The following is a 22,031-nucleotide window of genomic DNA, read 5'->3' on the forward strand; positions in this document are numbered from 1 at the left end:
GGCTGAGTGTTTTTGTTGTTAGCTACGAAGTCGTGTGCGACCCTATGGACAACGTTGCTCCAGGCCTTCCCGTCCTCTACCATCTCCTGGAGTCCATTTCGGCTCACACCAACTGCTTCAGTGACTCCATCCAGACACCTCATTCTCTGTCATCCCTTTCTTCTTCTCTTGCCCTCAATCTTTCCCAGCATTAGGCTCTTCTCCAGTGAGTCCTTCCTTCTCCTTAGGTGGCCAAAGGATTTGAGTTTCCACTTTAGGATCTGGCCTTCTAAAGAGCAGTCAGGGTTGATCTCCTCTAGGACTGACCGGTTTGATCGCCTTGCAGTCCAAGGCACTCGCAGGAGTCTTCTCCAGCACCAGAGTTCAAAGGCCTCGATTCTTTGGCACTTTCTTACGGTCCAACTTTCACAGCCATACATTGCAACTGGGAAGACCATAGCCTTGACTATACGCACTTTTGTTGACAGGGTGATGTCTCTGCTTTTTAGTGTGCTGTCTAGATTTGCCATGGCTTTCCTCCCCAGGAGCAAGCGTCTTTTAATTTCTTGGCTACAATCCCCATCTGCAGTGATCTTGGCTGAGTACGTTGTATTAAACCAGAAGGACTCTCTGGCTGTGGCTTCAGAGGTTCTCATTCAATAAACTAAGGTTCATCGTATCGCCTCTCGTAATGCTCGTGTTTGTGATTGCCACCTTGCAGGCTGTCCTGTACGGATCAGAATGTGTGTTTTAGTACAGGCACCACAGCATCATTAAGTGTGGTGGATGAATGCTTAGCAATCCCGTTTTAGCGATCCACACGTCCCAGCTACACAATTCAAGGATTTCCTACACCTACAGGGTCTACAATTGTTCACCCTTACTTTGCTACCTGTGGTCTCCTTTCCCTAAGTTCCAAGAATTCCTTAGGTAGGATGGCAAAAGCGGTCACCTGCCTCTCCTAGCCCGAATGGGGAAAACACCAACTTTTGGACCAATTTAGAAAAAAAATAGAAAGAAAGAAAGAAAAGAGACAGAAAGGCTGCTTTCTTTTTTTTATATCAAAATCTATTTGCCAATCTTTTCCTTTAAAAATCCAAAGGTTTCAGTTAGGGTTTAGGCCTAACAGAGTCAGTTCAAGGAACTGCGTAAACAATTTAAAAAAAAAGGGGGGTGGGTTTGGCTTCTAAACCAGCCGGCTGGCACGAAATAGGCCGCCCGTCGCCTCTTGCTGGGCCAAAGGCTGGGTTCAGAAGGCATCCCTTCTTCCAAATTTCATTGAATGAGGCTGTCCTGTCCGTTCTGGGTCGCTTGGCTCGGATCGGCTGTCCCCGAAGGCGCCACGGGGGTGTTGCTCTGCAAAAAACGCCGGAAGTCCTTAATCACCGGGTGCATGATCTGGATCAGGGCGTTGAGGGCGGCCTGCATCCCTTCCATGGCTTGGGCCTGGCGTTCCTGCGCGCAGGCCTGCACCTCCTGAGAGTGGCGGATTTTCTGCAGCAGCTCGTTCTGCTGCTCGAGGTGCTGGGCGATCTCTTTGACGTGGAGGTTGGTGACCCGCTGCTCCTGCAGCAGCTTGGAGGAGTTCAGAGCGATCCTGTTTTTCAGTTCCTGGGGTTTGGCCGACACTTCGGCTGGCTGGGCGATCATCTCCAGGGGGGCTTCGGCGGCGGCTTCGGTGGTACAGTACTCCACCACCCCGTCTTCCAGGCTGTGGTAAGTCATCTCGGCGGGAACTAAGGAAAGAAGAGGAAGCGGGATGTTTGCACGGGCCTCTCGACAAAAGGGTTGACAAAACGGTGGACGGGCGGAATTAAATCTGGGAATGGAGGCATCTCTACAAATTGGGTTTAGAATTAAAGCTGGGAATTAAATGTCTATGGAGATTCTCAGTCATCCGGGTCCTTGCTGTCTCAAAGCTTGCTTTTTCAGGAGGCAACTGGACGTTCCTGTTTTTCCTTCGAAGGTGTTTCGCTTCTCATGACCTGCACGACTGAGAACCTCCTTAGACATCATCATCATCATCACAAGTTGGAAGGGACCTTGGAGGTCATCTAGTCCAACCCCCTGCTCAGGCAGGAAACCCTACACCATTTCAGACCAATGGCTGTCCAGTCTCTTCTTAAAAACTTCCAGTGTTGGAGCATTCATCACTTCTGGAGGCAGGTTGTTCCCCTGGTTAATTCAGGGATGCCCTTTGGGATGAACGCTCTTTGGATGGCGAGGGAGTACGAACGGATGCAGATTACAGTAACCATTTGCACTTCAGTTTGAGAGGCAGACAACCCAGACTCATCTCCAACAGCCTCTGCCTGCCTTTTCTGCCTCCAGGGACCCAGGGCAGTAAACATCCTGCAGCCAAGGCGGCTCCACACCCATTTGCACCACTCAGGCGACCCCGAGGACACAGACGAACCTCCAAGTGGCCTCAATGACCCTCTAAAAAAAGGCAAATGACCAGTGGTCTGCAAGGAGTATAAATCCTCCCATTTCCCCACCATCCTGTCAGAGCTGAAGAAGCTTCTGCGATGAGAAGCGAAACGTCTTCCAAGGAAAAACAAGTAAGCCCAGTTGCCTCAGGAAAAAGCACCTTTGGATCTGGGAATTAAAGCATCCTAAAAATTGTGTTTTTCAGCTAGAATCTTAAGAAATAAAGGTTTGGAAACAAAACCGGAGTTCCTGGGCCCAGAAAACACACAGGACAACTACATTTCCCACCCTGTAATACTGTATTTTTTTTGTTATTTTGAAGACACTACACCCTGGGTGTAGATGGCAAAAGATGCATTCCTTAGACAGGTGCAGGGGGGGTGTCATAAAAAATGAGGCAGTTTCTTCTTTATCAGCCTGCTACAAAAGACTGTGTTTGGTAATCATGCTATTTATAGGTGTAGTATTTATAAGCTTGTACGTCATGTCAGAATACGCGGGAGGTTACGGGGAACGATCGGTTATTAGATTGCCGGTAATCCCTGGCGCTTGACATGCATTGTGCGAATCCAGTCAATTGTGGCTAAGTGAGTGGTGACTTTTATGCCTTCTGCGTTCACAGCTGGTGTGAAGGAAAGAAAGGAACAGGGCTGGGGGAGACAGCTTGAGGTATTACACATAGCAAGTGACGTGGGAGAAGCGGAAAAATATGTTTCCAGCCTGATCAGTTGCCACTGGTAACCCTGCACCCGGCAATGACTTTGACAATGCTTCCCATTTTGGCAGCTTAAGGATCGGAACGACAGAGTCGGAAGGGACCTTGGAGGTCTTCTAGTCCAACCCCCTGCTCAACGAGGAGCTCCAACAGTCTAGACCATTGCAGACAAGTGGCTGTCTAATCATTCCTTCAAAGCCTGCAGTGCTGGAGCACCCAAACATCTGGAGGCAAGGCGTCCCGCTGCTTACAGGTGGTGCCCGGCTTACAACCATTTGTTTAGTGACCATTCAAAGTTACAGCGGCACTGAAATAAGCGACTTACGACCCGTTTTCACACTTGCGACCGTTGTGGCATCCCCCGTGGTCATAGGATCAAAATTCAGACGCTTGGCAATTTGACTCGTATTTATGACGGCTGCAGCTATCCAGGGTCACGTGATCCCTTTGGCGACCTTCTGAGAAGCAAAGTCAGTAGGGAAGCCAGATTTCACTTAGCAAACAGGTTCTGGCTAATTTAACAACTGCCGCGATCCACTTAACAACTGTAGCAAGGAAGGTCGTTAAAATGGGGCAAATCTAGGTCACAAAGGTTTCACTTAGCAAGGGTCGGAAGCGTGAAAGATGATCGTTAAGCCATTTTCTTTCACACACACACCCCAGTGCAACTTTGAACGGTCGCTAAACGAACTGTTGTAAGTTGAGGACTACCTGTAGCCTCCCAAACGGATGCTGCTTCTTTGCTGCGGCTGGGAAGGAGGAAAAGTTGGTGGACAACGGAGAAGACCAGCGTTGAAAGACAGACGAGGAGGAGCTGCTTTAGAGCGAAGGAAACGGCTTGGGTGGTGGCGTTTAAGCTATGATTCATAGACCTGCGTGAGGCAAAGGACTCAGGAGCCTCCTGTTTCCCCCTTTGAAAAGAGTCGCCTTATGGATCTAGCATGAGCAGCGCTCCATAAATACAGGATGGTATTACAGTCTCCCACTTGATAAATTGCCCAGGGCCGGTGAAAAAAAAAAAGCAAAAATTCAAGGTGCTGGTGATGACCTATAAAGCCCTACATGGCTTGGGTCCGGGATATCTGAGGGAACACCTGCTGCCGGCATCAAGCTCCCTTCGTCCAGTGCGCTCCCACAGGGAGGGTCTTCTCAGGGTGCCACCGGTAAGAGATTGCCGGCAGGTAACACCCAGGGAGAGGGCCTTCTCAGTGGGGGCGCCCGCCCTTTGGAACCAGCTGCCAGTGGAGCTGAGGACTGCCCCCGACCTCCGTTCATTCCGACGGGACCTGAAGACCTGGCTCTTCGAGCTCTCTGGCCCAGGCTGAGGATTAATTTATTTTAATTGGGGGTTTTACTTATACAGGGATAAATTTATTTTTTTTTTAAACTTGGTTTTTTAACTTTTGTATTTTTGGTTTTTAATTACCCTGTAAACCGCCCTGAGTCCTCCGGGAAAGGGCGGTATATAAATGTAATAAAATAAATAAATAAATAAATCTACTGATTATCACACACAAAGCCTATTGACTGACCTATCCGTGGCCTTAAGAGGGGAAGGATGTTTCCTGAGAAATTAGGTCGATTGAGTTTATCAGTGCAATATTTTTTTTCTTTTTCAAGGACAGGAGTCTCCAAATGGGCCTTGGTTTGGGGGCAGGAACAGAAGACGGGAAGAGTCCATTGCAAGGAAGGGAGTGGGTCAAGAACACAACAGGTACAGAATCAAATATGTCTGGGGCTACCGGAGAAAACAACCATCTACAACTAAGTCACCTGGCGGGATTAATAGAAGCTGTGAACGGAGGTGAGCCAGGAGGAGATGGAAAAACCATCTTGGGGTTTGTTTTTTTTTGCGTTCAACCCCACCCTCTTTTTGCCTGCCTTGCCTACATTTTTCTCCTCCTTTGGCTGGCGAGGACAAAAGGAGATTGCCCTGTTCTGAACAGGCTGCAAGCAGCCGGGTTGCGGAGTCAGTCAAGAGGCAGTGAGGTGTGGCCTTAAAGGTGCAGGTTACCCGCTGTTGCCAAACACATTGGGCTGGTTCCAGGCCAGCTTTCTTTCCCCAAACTCTAGATCAGGTGCTGGACATGCACCTGGTTCGGTCCAGGATGGGGAAAACCAAAAACACCAGATCAGGGTTTCTCAACCTCAGCAATTTGAAGATGGCTGGACTCCAAACCCCAGAATTCCCCAGCCAGCAAGAATTGTGGGAGCTGAAGTCCATACATCGCCTCAGCCAGAATTCTGGGAGTTGGAAGTCCACACACCCCATTCAGAATTCTGGGAGTTGAAATTCACATCGCCCTAGCCAAAATTCTGGGAGGTAAAGTCCACATATCCCCATCCAGAATTCTGGGACTAGAAGTCCACCTGCCTTAAGGTGACCAAGCCATTTGCTAATCTAACAATGGCTGTATGGGAAGGAAAGAACAAACTACTTACTCTGGGTAAGGGTGACGGTGGTTGCGGCAGCTGTAATGGGTATTTCCGCCGTATGGGTGCCGGTGCAGCTTCCCGCGGGCAAGCTGATGATGGTGGCTTCTCCCAGCAGGTTACAGATGCGCTGCTGCATGGGGGTGAGTATCACTGGGGCCGCAGAGGTCCCTGTTGCGTCTTCTTCAGCTTCCTGGCCTTCCCCGCCTCCTTCGTGGTCATTGCCACCATCTTCTACAGCGGCTCTGACTTGGGCGACCTTGCGCCGTACCTCCGTCTTGAGGTCCGACCACTTCTTCTTCACTTCCGGCAGCTCCCGGCGGCAGGTGGCCACCGCGTTGACCCGTCGGAGGATGTTGTGCCAAGCGGCGGCCTTGACGGTCAGCGGCACGCCGGCGTTGAAGTGGTTGATGAGCAGGTGCTTGCTTCGCTCCAGTTCTTCAACGATGATCTCCACCTCCCGTTCGGAGAAGTTCATCTTCCGTTTTTTAGCTGGCGGGGCCGGAGGAGACGACATGGCCGAAGGAGGGCCCAAGGAGGAAGACCGCAAGCCAGATCAGGGGTCTCGAGACGAAGTCCGGAGACTGACCCTGCAAAAGGTAAGGGGATCATGTTGAAAAAAACAGATGGGGGGGGGACAATTTTGTAGCAAGTCACCCTATTCTGGAAGAAGAGAGATTTTTCTTACGCAAGAATATCTCCTAAAAGGGTGGGTGGATGCAAAATTCAACCAAAGGGCTGATAAACGGAGCCAGAGACCGAAGGTAAATGGCCAAACCTAGGTAGGCACTAATTATATTTTTGTGAACCAAGCAGAAATTAGCTCTCCAAATTAGCGTGCTACTTTTTGAAGAAAATTACAGAGCGCCACGGGGGAAGATGGGTGGCGTTTTAAGACCAAGAAAGAAGCTAAATGAGAAGGAATCAAGAGGGTTGGCCCAACGGCCAATACAAGGAGTCTTTAATGGACTCCGATGCTGCTCAGGTGGTCCTTTCGTACAACCTTACCTAGGACAGCATCTCATTTGGCTATTTCTGGACTTGAAGCCCAGAAATCAGGGTTTAGATTTGTGCCCCAAAGGGAGTCAGAGAAAGCAGGTTGAGGTTTAGGATGGCATTTTGGAATTGGACCACCTATCTCTAAGGCTGTAGGGAAAATAGGACTCTCCCAATGGGATACTTGGGGTCTCTTGAAATAGGGAACTACGTGGGAAAATCCCACACAGCTGTAACAGCCCTTTGCTAAAATAAAAAGGGGAAAAAATGCAATAGCAGTAAGGCCGACCCCCGAATTTTACTGAAGCGTGAAAAAAAATGGAGTTATACATTGGTAAATTCAATTTTTTTTGGATTGGGGGGGCAGGAGTGGGAAAACTGCCCTTTAACAGGTTGAATATCCACATAACGGATATAAATTCATTTCTCATATAATTCCTGAGGAAGGCAGCCCAAAGAAGTCTCAATAATTTTATATATTTTTGTGGGGGAGGGGAATGAGGAAATTATGGGGGCTTCCATGAGAGGGATAAATCGGGGATGGGGAAAATTCATCTAATTTCCACTTCACCAGTTCCTTTTCTCAGTTTAATTTCTCAGGGAGGAAAAAGACGCCTCAATAATTACTATCAATATTCAATTTTTTTTGGGAGGGAGAGGATGGCAAAATAAGAGATTAGGAAGCCTTTAGCGGCTTCCACGTATTTATTTATTTTATTTATTTATTCGGTTTATATACCGCCCTATTCCCAAAGGACTCAGGGCGGTTTACAAGGCAAAATTTAAAAACAATCCAATATAAAATTAAAATAAGTCTAGCCGCAAAAATTAATTAATTTCAGGGGTGAATTTGGGGAGGGGGGGCAGAGAAGGGCATCGCTGTCGTTTGCATTCTGGCAGAAAAGTTAATTCTAACTTATAAATTCTAATTTTATCATTTTTTTTCCAAACCCCCCCCTCCCACCAAAATAAAAGGAAGTGGGGGAGTCAGGGGGAATTATGGGGGGCTCAGCGAGGGGGCTTCAGGCTTCGGGCCTGGTGGCAGAAAAGCCCCCTCAGCATGGCCTTGGACACCCCCCCCCAGCGCCCCCCCACCTCCCGCCATTTCGTCCCCCCCCCATCTTCCCGCCGTCCCCTTTCCCAGCAGGCGAGGAAAGGGTACGCAAATTGCGTACCCCAACTCCCCGGCGACACCCGCCCCGCAGAGCGTCTCTAGTTTGCGGCAGTGGCGTAATGGCTTCCAGAATCGGCCCCCTCGTGCCCCGGCTTCTCATTGGCGCAGCTCTTTGCCCATTAGGGGGTCAGAGCCCGCCCTCTCCCTCCTTCCTTCCCTCCCCGCGCCTCGCGCGAAGGGGCGGCGATTGGCGGCGGGGACGGGGGCCCCTTCCATCCGGGGCATCTGGAAGCCGATTGGCGGAGAACGGCCGTTGCGCCCCGCCTCCAGTCGCGTGGCGGGAAGACGGGGAGGAGCAAAGCAGACGCGTCTTTCCGTCCTCCCTTTGGCTTCTCGCGAGACTTCCTCTTTCCCTTTCGGATTGGCCCAGCTTAGTAAAGCGACGGCGCCGTCGGGCAATGAGAGGGCGGTGCGCCCTCCGGAGGGGCGGGACTTGGCTTCAGAAAGGTCGCTTCCGCCGGACGGGCGGCCATTGCCGCTGAGAGGCGGGGCCCGGGCGCTGTGTGGCGGTTATGCCGGCCGGCGCGCGGCGTTCGCTGGCTTCCCCGGCGGTGGTGAACGGCGTGCTTTGTCAGTGCGGCGGGGTCTCCGCCTCCCCTTCCTCCTCCTCCTCCTCGTCCGGCGAGGCCGCCTCCCGGTTCCTGGCCGAGCACGAGCGGCGCCTCTACAGCCTCTTCGTCCAGCTGGACGTTAACCGAGACGGCGCGCTCTGCGTCCACGACCTGGCCGTCGGGCTGGAGCGCCTCGGCCTGCACCGCTCCGAGCGGGACCTCTGGGTGAGTGGAGGGGGGTCCCCCCCCGGTCTCTCTTCACCCTCCCCTCCCTCCGCCTGGGTCGTTATGAGGGGCCCCTGAAAGGGATTTTGCCTTATTGTTACTATTATTATCTGATTTGTGTATTTTTCTTATTGGTGTTGCTGTTTTATTGTTATTATTTTAAAGCTTTTATTCATGAAACATGAAACTCAGTCAAGTGAACACTCAAACTGACTGGCACTAATGTTGACACGGGTTGCTGCTAGCATCCTAGGTGGTGGTATTATTATTATTATTATTATTATTATTATTATTATTATTAAGCTTTTATTCATAAAACATGAAACTCAGTCAACTGAACACTCAAATTGACTGGCACTAATGTTGACACGGGTTCCTAGGTGGTGGTATTATTATTATTATTATTATTATTATTATTATTATTATTAAGCTTTTATTCATAAAACATGAAACTCAGTCAACTGAACACTCAAATTGACTGGCACTAATGTTGACACGGGTTGCTGCCAGCATCCTAGGTGGTGGTATTATTATTATTATTATTATTATTATTATTAAGCTTTTATTCATAAAACATGAAACTCAGTCAACTGAACACTCAAATTGACTGGCACTAATGTTGACACGGGTTGCTGCCAGCATCCTAGGTGGTGGTATTATTATTATTATTATTATTATTATTATTATTATTAAGCTTTTATTCATAAAACATGAAACTCAGTCAACTGAACACTCAAATTGACTGGCACTAATGTTGACACGGGTTGCTGCCAGCATCCTAGGTGGTGGTATTATTATTATTATTATTATTATTATTATTAAGCTTTTATTCATAAAACATGAAACTCAGTCAACTGAACACTCAAATTGACTGGCACTAATGTTGACACGGGTTGCTGCCAGCATCCTAGGTGGTGGTATTATTATTATTATTATTATTATTATTATTAAGCTTTTATTCATAAAACATGAAACTCAGTCAACTGAACACTCAAACTGACTGGCACTAATGGTTGACACGGGTTGCTGCCAGCATACTAGGTGGTGGTGGTATTATTATTATTATTATTATTATTATTATATAAAACTTTTATTCATAAAATATGAACCTCAGTCAACTGAACCCTCAAACAGACTGGCATTAATGGTTGAGATGGGTTGCTGCCAGCATCCTAGGTGGTGGTATTATTATTATTATTATTATTATTATTATTATTAAGCTTTTATTCATAAAACATGAAACTCAGTCAACTGAACACTCAAATTGACTGGCACTAATGTTGACACGGGTTGCTGCCAGCATCCTAGGTGGTGGTATTATTATTATTATTATTATTATTATTATTATTATTATTATTATTAAGCTTTTATTCATAAAACATGAAACTCAGTCAACTGAACACTCAAATTGACTGGCACTAATGTTGACACGGGTTGCTGCCAGCATCCTAGGTGGTGGTATTATTATTATTATTATTATTATTATTATTATTATTATTAAGCTTTTATTCATAAAACATGAAACTCAGTCAACTGAACACTCAAATTGACTGGCACTAATGTTGACACGGGTTGCTGCCAGCATCCTAGGTGGTGGTATTATTATTATTATTATTATTATTATTATTATTATTATTATTAAGCTTTTATTCATAAAACATGAAACTCAGTCAACTGAACACTCAAATTGACTGGCACTAATGTTGACACGGGTTGCTGCCAGCATCCTAGGTGGTGGTATTATTATTATTATTATTATTATTATTATTATTAAGCTTTTATTCATAAAACATGAAACTCAGTCAACTGAACACTCAAATTGACTGGCACTAATGTTGACACGGGTTGCTGCCAGCATCCTAGGTGGTGGTGGTGGTATTATTATTATTATTATTATTAAGCTTTTATTCATAAAACATGAAACTCAGTCAACTGAACACTCAAACTGACTGGCACTAATGGTTGACACGGGTTGCTGCCAGCATACTAGGTGGTGGTGGTATTATTATTATTATTATTATTATTATTATATAAAACTTTTATTCATAAAATATGAAACTCAGTCAACTGAACACTCAAACAGACTGGCACTAATGGTTGACACGGGTTGCTGCCAGCATACTAGGTGGTGGTGGTATTATTATTATTATTATTATTATTATTATATAAAACTTTTATTCATAAAATATGAAACTCAGTCAACTGAACACTCAAACAGACTGGCACTAATGGTTGACACGGGTTGCTGCCAGCATACTAGGTGGTGGTGGTATTATTATTATTATTATTATTATTATATAAAACTTTTATTCATAAAATATGAACCTCAGTCAACTGAACCCTCAAACAGACTGGCATTAATGGTTGAGATGGGTTGCTGCCAGCATCCTAGGTGGTGGTATTATTATTATTATTATTATTATTATTATTATTAAGCTTTTATTCATAAAACATGAAACTCAGTCAACTGAACACTCAAATTGACTGGCACTAATGTTGACACGGGTTGCTGCCAGCATCCTAGGTGGTGGTATTATTATTATTATTATTATTATTATTATTATTAAGCTTTTATTCATAAAACATGAAACTCAGTCAACTGAACACTCAAATTGACTGGCACTAATGTTGACACGGGTTGCTGCCAGCATCCTAGGTGGTGGTGGTGGTATTATTATTATTATTATTATTAAGCTTTTATTCATAAAACATGAAACTCAGTCAACTGAACACTCAAACTGACTGGCACTAATGGTTGACACGGGTTGCTGCCAGCATACTAGGTGGTGGTGGTATTATTATTATTATTATTATTATTATTATATAAAACTTTTATTCATAAAATATGAAACTCAGTCAACTGAACACTCAAACAGACTGGCACTAATGGTTGACACGGGTTGCTGCCAGCATACTAGGTGGTGGTGGTATTATTATTATTATTATTATTATTATATAAAACTTTTATTCATAAAATATGAACCTCAGTCAACTGAACCCTCAAACAGTCTGGCATTAATGGTTGAGATGGGTTGCTGCCAGCATACTAGGTGGTATTATTATTACATAAAACGTTCATAAAAACGTGAACCTCAGTCAACTGAACCCTCAAACTGACTGGCGCTGATGGTTGACACGGGCTGCTGCCAGCATCCTAGGTATCAACCAGGTATCTCCTTAAAATGTAAGATGCTCCGTAGCCTAGTTTTTTGTAGCTTTGCTGGAGTTATTGCAGGAAGCTGAAGTTTCTGGATGTGTTCTGCAAAGTTTTTGGACATAGTTCCCTGTTCCTCGATGACAATGAGTATCACTGTTTCACATTTCATCCATCATTGTGCAGTTTCGATGGCCGGGCCGTGTTGTTCTTGTTGTTGTTGTTGTTGTTGTTATTATTATTATTATTATTATTATTATTATTATTATTATTATTATTATTATTTATTTATTTTGATCTTATTTGCTCTCTTTTTAAATGGAGGTTCAGGTTTAATGAGCTTTTTTTTAACATCCCTAAACTTATAAGCGGGGCTGGAGGCTTGGAAGAAGAAAAAAAGGTGGTTGGTACCAATTGGGGGGTGTGGGGGTCTGGTTTATCTTGGAATAGGAATAGAAGCTGGAGGGGACCTGGGAGGTCTTCTAGTCCAGCCCTCCCCTCCCTGCTCAAGCGGGACTCATTTCAGATAACTGGCTGTCCAGCCTCTTTTGTCAACTCCAAATCACCTCCCTTCCCCCCTTACAGTTTACACCTCTTCTGGGGTCGCACCTCATTTTAATGGACGTGGGTGATGTTATGGGATGCCGGTGTGTAACGTGTTTGCGTGTTGTGGGAGCTTCGTCCCTGAAAGGTTTCAAGAAGAGACTGGATTGCCATCGGTCAGAAATGGAGTAGGGACTCCTGCTTGGGCAGGGGTTTGGACTAGATGACCTACAAGGTCCCTTCTATTCTGCAGTCCGTTTTGCATTCTATTCTATTTTATTCTGTATTCTATTCCTGCATTTTATTCTATTCTGCAGTCTATTCTGTATTCTATTCTGCAGTCTATTTTCTTCTTCTATTCTACTCTATATTCTATTTTCTATTTGAGCCTGAAATTGGTAGGTGGGACAGCTGAGTGAGTTTTGCCCCATTTTATGACCTGTCTTGCCACAGCTGTTAAGTGAATCGAGGCAGTTGTTACGGAAGTCACCCAGCTGTTAAGTGACTGGCTCCCCCTCCCAGTTGACTTCGTTTGTCGGCAAGTGGCGAAAGGTGATCACCGCAACTGTCATAAACGTGAGTCAGCTGCCAAGTCGCCAAACTTTGATGGTGTGACACAGGGACGCCGCAACGTTTGTTAAGTGTGGACAACGCTGGCAAGTCACCACTTTCAGTGCCGCTGTAACTTTGGACGCTCGCTAAACAAACGGTTGTAACTCGAGGTCTGTCTGTACTGGTAGGTAAGCACGTTCCTCACCCGGTGTGTAAATAAATGCCCTCTTCCATCATTCCTCTTTGTTTGCCGTAGTTGGATATGGTTGCTTTGGCATCTCGGCCCTTATCAGACAGGCTCAATTTGTCCACCCTTGTTGGCTTTGGGCAGTTAACTGTGCTGTTAGCCTTTGTGTTGACTTATCAGATGCCGGTGCCAGTTGCAGCCTGGGACGCTTGACCAGCGTCCGCAGAATTGTCAGGGATGCTACACATCCTCTCTGCGACCGGTTTTCCTTGTTACCTTCACGGTATCTGAAGCAGAACAACTAGTAATAGCTTTATAGCATCTAGCATCAACCTTGTTAATTCTCGAGATTATCTTTTCCGCTATGTATTCTAAATGGTCTATGATTTATTTATATATCAATATATAAATGTCTGTGTTTATATATATCTATAGCGTATGTATGTGTGTGTGTATATATATCTAGAGATAGATAGATACGATATACGATATATATATTTAACATGACAGTAAAGTTATTATTCTATTTGATTATTCTAGTAGTCTAAGTCGATCTTGAATACCGGCAACTTCACGGCCAGGCACGATTGTTGTTGTTGTTGTTTTGACAGACATGTAAGGAAGAGCTTGGCCACCTCTTTCCCCCTTCTCAAGTCTAGGCCCTGCTCCCAGAATTGATCCCCTTGTGGTCTCCCACCCCCGGGCTAAGAATCTGACTCCAGAGTCTGACCCTGTCACCTCCTGGTGGTCCCCCATCCAAGGAAGAAGCAAAGTCCGGGCCGGGTCGGCTTCCCAGCCCACGCCCGATCATTGGAATTGGTTTTCCCCCCACACCTAGAAGCTCAGATTTGGGCTGCCCCCCCTCCCCCACCTACGCCATATGTAGCATATGTATATATACCACATGTATTTGTAATGTGTGCCTGGAGGAACGTTGTCCATAGGGTCGCGATGGGTCGGACACGACTTTGCAGCTAACAATTAACAATGTAACGTGTATGTATGTATACATGCACACAAACACACACACATTGCTTTGAGAGCAGGCATCAGATTTTCATGTCAATAAAGGTTATCTCACCACTGTGGGTGGACACAGTCCATATTCCTTTGTCGATGCCGTCGGGGAGGAAAGCAAAATTCCAGAGAATTCTCACTTATCTTTGGGAATAGCAACAGAATCTCTGCTGCCCAGTTACAGCCGGTCCTCGATTCACGGCCACAATTGAGGCCGAAGTTTCTGTTTGCCGAGCAAGGCTTTTGCGAAGTGACATTTGCCCCGTGTTTGCGGCCTCTCTTGCCCCGATTGTTAGTTAGGGGGATCACCGCCGTCGTTAACTCAGTAACCCAGTTGTTAAGCGAATCCGACTTTCCCGCCGACTTTGTCAGAGGGTCGCAAGAGGGGAATCACGTGACCGGGGGGGGCACCGCGACCGTCACAAACGCGAACCAGTTTGCCAAGCCTCTGAATTCTGATAGGGCGGTTCTGGGGAGCGCTGCAAAAGTTGCAAGTGTGTACAAACATTCCTGAGTCCTTTCCCCCCCCCCCCATGCTGTTGTAACTTTGGTCACTAGATGAACTGTTGTACGTCGAGGACTATCAGTAGTGGCGCTGCCGAGAAGCGTTGTACTGACGCCAAGAGTCTTCATTTGTGAAATTAGATTTTTCTTTGGGTGCCCTGTATAAAAACACACGTTTTTACTTAAAAATGGCACTAGCGACGGACTACATTGCAGTAGGGAATGCTTCAGGATTCTCCATTTGAGCATATAATATATTCTGGCATGGGGTGAGTAATGACTTTTCTGATATTTTTTTTCCTCTCTCTCTCTCTCTCTCTCTCTCCTATGAACTCAATCTCTCTTGTGTTGCTTTTATCGCAGCCTTGGCTGGCTTATAAAAAAGAAGAAAGCAGTTAAAATAGCCCAGCAATAAAAACAAGCTAAACCAAACCAGGTCTCGAGGAAATTTATATTTAGTTAGGCTTGACTGCCCTCTGATTCTTTGCCAAACCACTTCTTTATGGTGAGTATCTAATTTTCATCACTGACTGACAGCTGTTGCTTCCTCGTCTGTTAACATTGGAGCAGCAGCGTAAGGGGGTCATCGTTGTGGCTTACGGTGCAGATAATTAGCTTTGCCCAGGGTATTTTAATCTTTCTGTGAGCCCATGGTGGCATGTTTTTCTTGGATTACATAACGAGGATATTTGAAATTGGATCTGCCCGGCTTTGTCCAGACTTGAGCAGCGATTTCTTTCCCGAAAGCATCCGTGTGTTGATTTTGTATAATTTGCAGAAGGGCAAATTACTCTTGGGGAAATACCTGAATTTATAGCAGGCCTAAGGAGTTTCACATTGCTTGATCTTAAGGTCTTTTCCCGTTGGGCGGACAGATTTATTTTTGATTTATTTATTAAGTACTTGCTTAATTTCGTTGTGAATCACACAATGACAGTAAAGATTTTCTATTCTATTCTCAAATACTTTGGCCACCTAATGAGAAGGAAGGACTCGCTGGAGAAGAGCCTCATGCTGGGAAAGGTTGAGGGCGAGAGAAGAAGGGGACGACGGAGAAGGAGGTGGCTGGATGGAGTCACTGAAGCAGCAGGCGTGAGCCTAAATGGACTCCAGAAGATGCTAGAGGACAGGAAGGCCTGGAGGAACGTCGTCCATAGGGTCGCGATGGGTCGGACACAACTTCGCAACTAACAACATTCTATTCTCTATTCTGTTCTGTTCTATACTATTCTACATTCTATTCTCTCTTCTACTCTACTCTGTATTGTATTGTAGTCTATTATATATTCATATTCTATTCTATTTTATTCTATTTTATTCTATTCTATTCTATTCTATTCTATTCTATTCTATTCTATTCTATTCTATTCTATTCTATTCTATTCTATTCTATTCTATTCTATTCTATTCTATTCTATTCATGTCCATGTCCATGTCCATGTCCTAGTCCTAGTCTATATCCTATCCTATCCTATCCTATCCTATCCTATCCTATCCTATCCTATCCTATCATCGGATTTAGCTGTTAGGAGTTCTTACTTCCTCAAGACATCACTTTCCCTACTCCTGAGCTGTAGGGAGGGCAAATAGAAAAATCTGTGGTTAATTTGGAGCGCTGATGTTAAATTGTAACGCAAAATAAACCTGTGTTGCTTTGACAGCCCAACAGGCTTGCGATTCCGCCAGTCAGTGTTTGTGTTAGCTGACACGTAGGGGCAGTGCTAATTTCTACGAGCTTTGTTAAAAAGGCAAGCGCCACGCTTCAGCTTGCTTGTCGGGCGAACGTTATTTCGGCGGCCTGCGATGCATCCTTGTCTTTTTTTTTTTTCAGCAGAATCAAAACTCTGGTTTAAAGAGATCAAAGTCAGGCTGGTACATTCAAGGGATTTCTGCTTTTGCGTCTGCAGCCATCGAGTCTGCTGTGAACCTCTTGGTGTCGCTAAATTTGTCTATTGTCTGGGGGATTTTTTTTTTCTTCTTCTCCTTAGCCTGTCATGCTTTCATCATCTCCCTTTGTGTGACAGCCTCCTCCGGCTTTTCATCACCTTTTCTCCCGTAGAACTGGAGAATCCTCTTTTCCCTTCCTCCTCCCGCCTAGAGCCAGCCTCTGAATTCTTCTACTGCTGGAGCTGTATGTAGGAAGTCCTCAACGGCCACAGCGGAGCGCAAAGTTTCCGTTGCAAAGCGAGACATTTGCTAAGCGACGTTTTGCCCCACTTATCTTGGGAAGTAGCAAGAGAATCCCTGCTGCGCAGTTCCAGGCAGCCCTCAAGTCCGTTTCTGCCCCGTTTTACGACCTTCCTTGCCACGGTTGTTGTGTGAATCACCGCAGTTGCTAAGTTAGTAAGCCGGTTGTTAAGCAAAGCTGGCTTCCCCCTTGACTTGGCTTATGAGAAGGTCGCAAAAGGGGATGACGTGACCCTGGGAGACACGGCAACCGTCGTAAGTTTGAACCGGTTGCTGAGCACCTGTAGTTTGATCGCGTGACCACGAGGATGCTGCAGTGGTCGGTGGGTGTGAAAACAAGTCACCTTTTTCAATGCCGTGGTGACTTTGAGCTGTCCCTAAATGAACTGCCGTAAGCCGAGGACTTACCCGCCGTGAGTCAGATTGGGAAACCTCCAGGAGGAGGACTTTGAACCTTGTTTTTGGCCTTTTTAGCTACACATCTTGGCACCTTTGGTCTATCGCCGGGCCCTTGAGTGAAATGCCTGAATATTTCACAATTCCGTCAGTGGCCGTTTCGATCTGCCAATCCGCCCCGGTCACAAAAGCCACGTTTTATTTCGGCTTCTCCGCTTCAACCTTTGGACCTTAAAACAAAAGCAAAGGCATTCCTTTTCCTTGGCAGCTTGTTGTAGCAGCTGGGCTGTTTCCAGAATTGTCTAGACACGCCGGGAGGGCATACCAGGGACGAGGATTTGAACCGTGACCCTCAAGTGCCCAGAAAATTGCTTGGGGAAAAAAAATCTCCTGCCAGCGCTGTTCAATTCTGTTGAAGTTGCAGGCTCTACCAGTATGCAGCTGGTCCTCATCTTACAGCAGTTCATTTAATGACAGTTTAAAAGTGAGAACTGCTGGGGGAAAAAAGGAACTTACGGCCGTTTTCCCCAATTACGTCCTTTGCAGCACTCCCCCCGCGGTCGCGTGATTAAAATTCAGACCCTTGGCGACTGGTTCTTCCTTACGACCGTTGCTGCGTCCCAAGGTCAGGTGTTCTCCTGTTGCGACCTTCTGACAAGCAGAGTCAATGAGGAAGCCAGGATCGCATAACAAAGCTGCCAGTAACTTAATCACTGCAGTGGTTGACTTCACAACTTGTGGGTTTGTGTGCGCGCGCTAGAAAGGTGGTAAAAATGGGGCAAAAACTCAACAAACGTCTCACTTAACAACGGAAACGGGCTGAATTGTGGTGGTACGTTGAGCACGGAACGTGCTTTTCCTCCCCATCCGCTGATGCGATGCATCTCGGAGAGGTTGAAGTAATTTTGAAAGTGCCTGGACTAAACCACTAGTTCTCCTTTATCCTGGATAAGCTCATAACCTGGATATCTCCCTTGATTCTTTTTTAGGGACCGTGCTTATTGTGAGACACACCCCCCCCCCCGACACTCTTGCTCTAAGTCATTCGGAGGACTTCCTTTGAGGTAGTTGGGTTTGTGTGTTTTTTAAGTGGGGAAAGGTTCCTTCTGAATGGCAAGATCCTAATCCAGGAAGCAGGTTACTCTGAACAGCTACCCTGGCATCTGAAGGATGGAAACTAATCAAGGAGCGAAGCAACCTGGAATTAAGGAGAAACTTCCTGACAGTGAGGACAATTTCGTGGAACGTGTTTGCCTTCAGAGGTCGTGGGTGTTCCATCACCGGAGGTTTTCCAGAAGAGACCAGACAGGCACCTGTCTGAAATGGTCTAGGGTCTCCTGCTTGAGGAGGGGTGGTGGTGGACTGGATGACCTCCAAGGTCCCTTTCCAGCTCTGTTCTGACTGAAACTCATCAAGGAGAGAAGCAACCTGGAATTAAGGAGAAACTTCCTGACAGTAAGAACAATCAATCAGTGGAACAGCTTGCCACCAGAAGGTGCTCAATCACTGGAGGTCTTTAAGAAGAGACTGAACAGCCAACCTGGAATTAAAGATAAACATCCTAACAATGAGGACAATCAACCAGTGGAACAGCCTTGTCTCCAGAAGTTGTGGGTGCTCCATCACTGGAGGCTTTTAAGAAGAGATTGGACAACCATTTGTTTGCAGTGATTTAGGTTTTCCTGCTTGAGCAGGGGGCTGGACTAGAAGACCTCCAAGGCCCCTTCCAACTTTGTGATTCTTGAAGGGATTCCTTGTAGGTGCCCACCATAGCAATGAGAGATCTTCTGGATTTCTTGACCAACTTGTGCCGCAATTTTCTGGAGCATTGGTGGAGTAGTTTCCATTATTTTTTTATTTATTTTATTTATTTTAATCCCATTTATATCCCGCCCTTCTCCGAAGACTCAGGGCGGCTTACAATTTAAGCACAAACCAATGTGCTTAGCAATAGCCTTCATTCTATTTATATGCCTGCTTATGAAATGAAAGCTTTTTTTTTAATTCCCTTTTCCTGATTTTAGTCAAGTTTCCTGATTATTTGCTGCTGTTCTTCTGTGCCATGTGATACTTTTGAATCAATTTGATGCTTGTCTGAACGGGAAGCGATACTGGTGTTTTGTTTGTGAATAAAGGCTACATAGTAAAGAATACAAATCCGAGAGAAGGATGTGGGGTGTTTTTTTTTTTTTTTTGAGGACAAGGTCATAGAATAGAAAGATTGAGAGGCATTGCCATTTTTGACAGTGTTCCACTAACGGAAAACAAACGTATTACAGAGAAGCCACGTCCATTTTGTGTTGTATTTGCTTCGTCTAATTTGGTTCTTCAGGAACTCATTTTTTTTCTTTATTTGTATCAGAAGCACCCACAAATTATAAACCTTCAACACGGAGCAATTAAAGCAGGTATAAAATAGGTCATTGAACTGTAACTCATGTAAAAGGTATGCATAGGATTAAAAGCAAATGACATTTGCCCAGTATTGGGCCACATCGAAAGCGTTTTCTCTTTCCAGTATAAGGTCTTCCTCCATACATGATGGATATTGTTCGCACCATAACATATGTGAGATGGATTGTTCTTCTCCACATTCACATAGCCTATCTGTCCACATCCGCCTGGAGAATCCAAATAAAACTCCAGGTTCATTCCATTTCAGAAAATCTTACTGTTGATTGAATACAGGGCATGGTAATATTGAAGCAGACAGAATCAACTCTGAGGTTCCCAGACCCCAGTTTATAGAATTAAGCAATAATTTCCCCAGCCATGACCGCAACCTGTCACGAAGTCTATGTAAAGAATTTCACTTGGTTATGGGAACCGTCTGCTTCCTCTCAGCACCTGCTGTGGTGTCCTTGCAAGGGTTTCAGGCTCTCAAGGTCTTCAGCGGAATTGTAGAGGTTTCATTTCTCCATGTAACCCATTCTAAAGCAACACACACAGACACACCCAATGGTTAGTTGAAATGAGGAGGCACGTAGGTGCCAGCGTTTCACTCTTGACAGTATTTTCTATAGGGAAGCCACATTTTCTTAGATTGTCCTTTGATCTTCCTATCCTGGCGTGCAGGACCTCATGAAAACCTAGGCTTCCTTCTTCCCCATCTCCCCCACGTCTGTGTTGAACGGGCCTTTCTACAACCTTCCTCTTCTCCCATGGTGGGGAACTCAAAAACAGCCTCAGCTCTCCGATGTTCTCTCTTTTCTCCCCAATCCAATCGGGTTCCAGATCCCATTGCTCCTTCACAAATGCAACAAAATACGAATTTGAACCCGAAGGTCAGATGTTGTCCGCTTGCGTAAGGCTGGAAATTCACAAAGTCCACCAAACGTTGAAAGGGAACGGTGCACAAGAGGAACTCTTGGAACTTCCTGTTGAATCTTTCAATTCTACCTGGAGGAAGAGGAAATTTCTTTCCCTGCTTGCCCCATAAACATCTTGCTTCCCCCCTCCGAGTTGACCATTGTTTGAAAGCACAGGGGAAAAAAACCCCTCGTTTGCAATTTCCAGTTTCATGTTAAAGAACCGGCTTAGCTCATCCCTATGAGCTCAACAGAGGAGCGCGTTCTTCCAATCTGCTGAAATTGTCTTTTTTTTTAAAACAACAACAACAACAACAACAAACCACACATTCTCCACGCTACCTTTTTATCTTTCTCAATTGGCCAATGGAGTGAATGGAGGGTTCTTTCTGTACGCAGGAAGCAATAAAAGAAATCTAACTAGTCTTCCTTTCAAAATGGATGTGTCAGGAAAGAAATATGTTCTGAATTAGGGTGGAAAGAGAGACTCTGGTGGAACGGGTTTGCTTTGATCTTAGCGCCTGCTCTTCATCTCTTCATCTCATCCTTGGTAAAAATTAGGAAGCGAATATAGAAAGACTTGCAATTTTTACTGCACCAGAAGGCAAGACAAGAAACAACGGATGGAAACTAACCAGGATGAGAAGCGACGTAGAATTGAGGAGAAATTTCCTGACAGTTAGAACAATTAACCAGTTTGAAACGCCTTCCCTCCAGAAGCTGTGGGTGCTCCATCATTTGAGGTTTTCGAGAAGAGCTTAGATAACCACTTGTCTGAAATGATAGGGACGCGGTGGCTCAGTGGGTTAGGATGCTGAGCTTGTCGATCAGAAGGTCGGCAGTTTGGCGGGTCGAATCCCGAGTGCCGCGTAACAGAGTGAGCGCCTGTTACTCGTCCCAGCTTCTGCCAACCTAGCAGTTTGAAAGCACGTAAAAATGCAAGTAGAAAAATGGGGACCACTCCGGTGGGAAGGTAACAGCGTTCCGTGCGCCTTTGGCGTCTAGTCATGCCGGCCACATGACCACGGAGACGTCCTCGGACAAGCGCTGGCTCTTCGGCTTTGAAACGGAGATGAGCACCAGCCCCTAGAGTCGGAAACGACTAGCACGCATGTGCGGGGGAACCTTTACCTTTACCTGTCTGAAATGATACAGGGTTTCCTGCTTGAGCAGGGGGCTGGACTAGAAGACCTCCAAGGTCCCTTCCAACTCTTGTTATTCTGTTACTTTCTGGCAGTGTTGCGTCAATGAATCCTTTTTTGGGGGGTTCTGCATTACATTAATTCTAACAAGCAGGCATATACATAGAATGAAGGCTACTGCTAAGCTTGTAAGTCGCCCTGAGTCTTCGGAGAAGGGCGGGATATAAATGTAATAAAATAAAATAAAATAAATAAATTGAAGGACGAAAACTGGTGGAAGAAGTCAGCTCCTTCCTTTGACGATGGTGAACAGGAGAGTCCATTGAAACTTTGTCGGGCCTAACCAGGTTTAAACTAACGTAAAGGGCAACAGAAGACGGAATCCTTGGTTTTGCTGGCATGGCACCACACCTGACCTGAGCAGGGCAGCTTCGTGGGGTTTATCATCTCAAAAGCAGAAACCTAGGAGAAAGGAAGCTAAATAAAATAAAATAAATAAAATATCTAATCTGTCCCATTGCATGCCCAGATTGCTTTC

At 45.6% G+C, this 22,031-nt stretch overlaps 1 protein-coding gene across 5 annotated transcripts in view; it reads left to right on the forward strand.

Annotated features, from left to right (window-relative positions):
- Positions 1-1,724: 1,724 nt before the first annotated feature.
- SLC25A25 (solute carrier family 25 member 25) overlaps positions 1,725-22,031 on the forward strand; it is a 49,886-nt gene continuing 29,579 nt past the window's right edge. For 2 of the 5 annotated variants that reach the window (XM_083380310.1, XM_083380311.1), the window contains exon 1: positions 5,567-6,156. In XM_083380310.1, coding sequence (XP_083236436.1) covers positions 5,602-6,156 — 555 coding nt within the window. In that variant the 5' untranslated portion in view covers positions 5,567-5,601. Of the gene's footprint in view, positions 2,541-4,749; positions 4,839-5,566; positions 6,157-8,225; positions 8,504-22,031 lie in introns of those variants that run through there. The other 3 variants (XM_083380313.1, XM_083380314.1, XM_083380312.1) reach the window with 2 other exon arrangements.

The sequence above is a fragment of the Vipera ursinii genome, assembly GCF_947247035.1.
Source record: "Vipera ursinii genome assembly, contig: scaffold_131, whole genome shotgun sequence".
NCBI lineage: Eukaryota > Metazoa > Chordata > Lepidosauria > Squamata > Viperidae > Vipera > Vipera ursinii.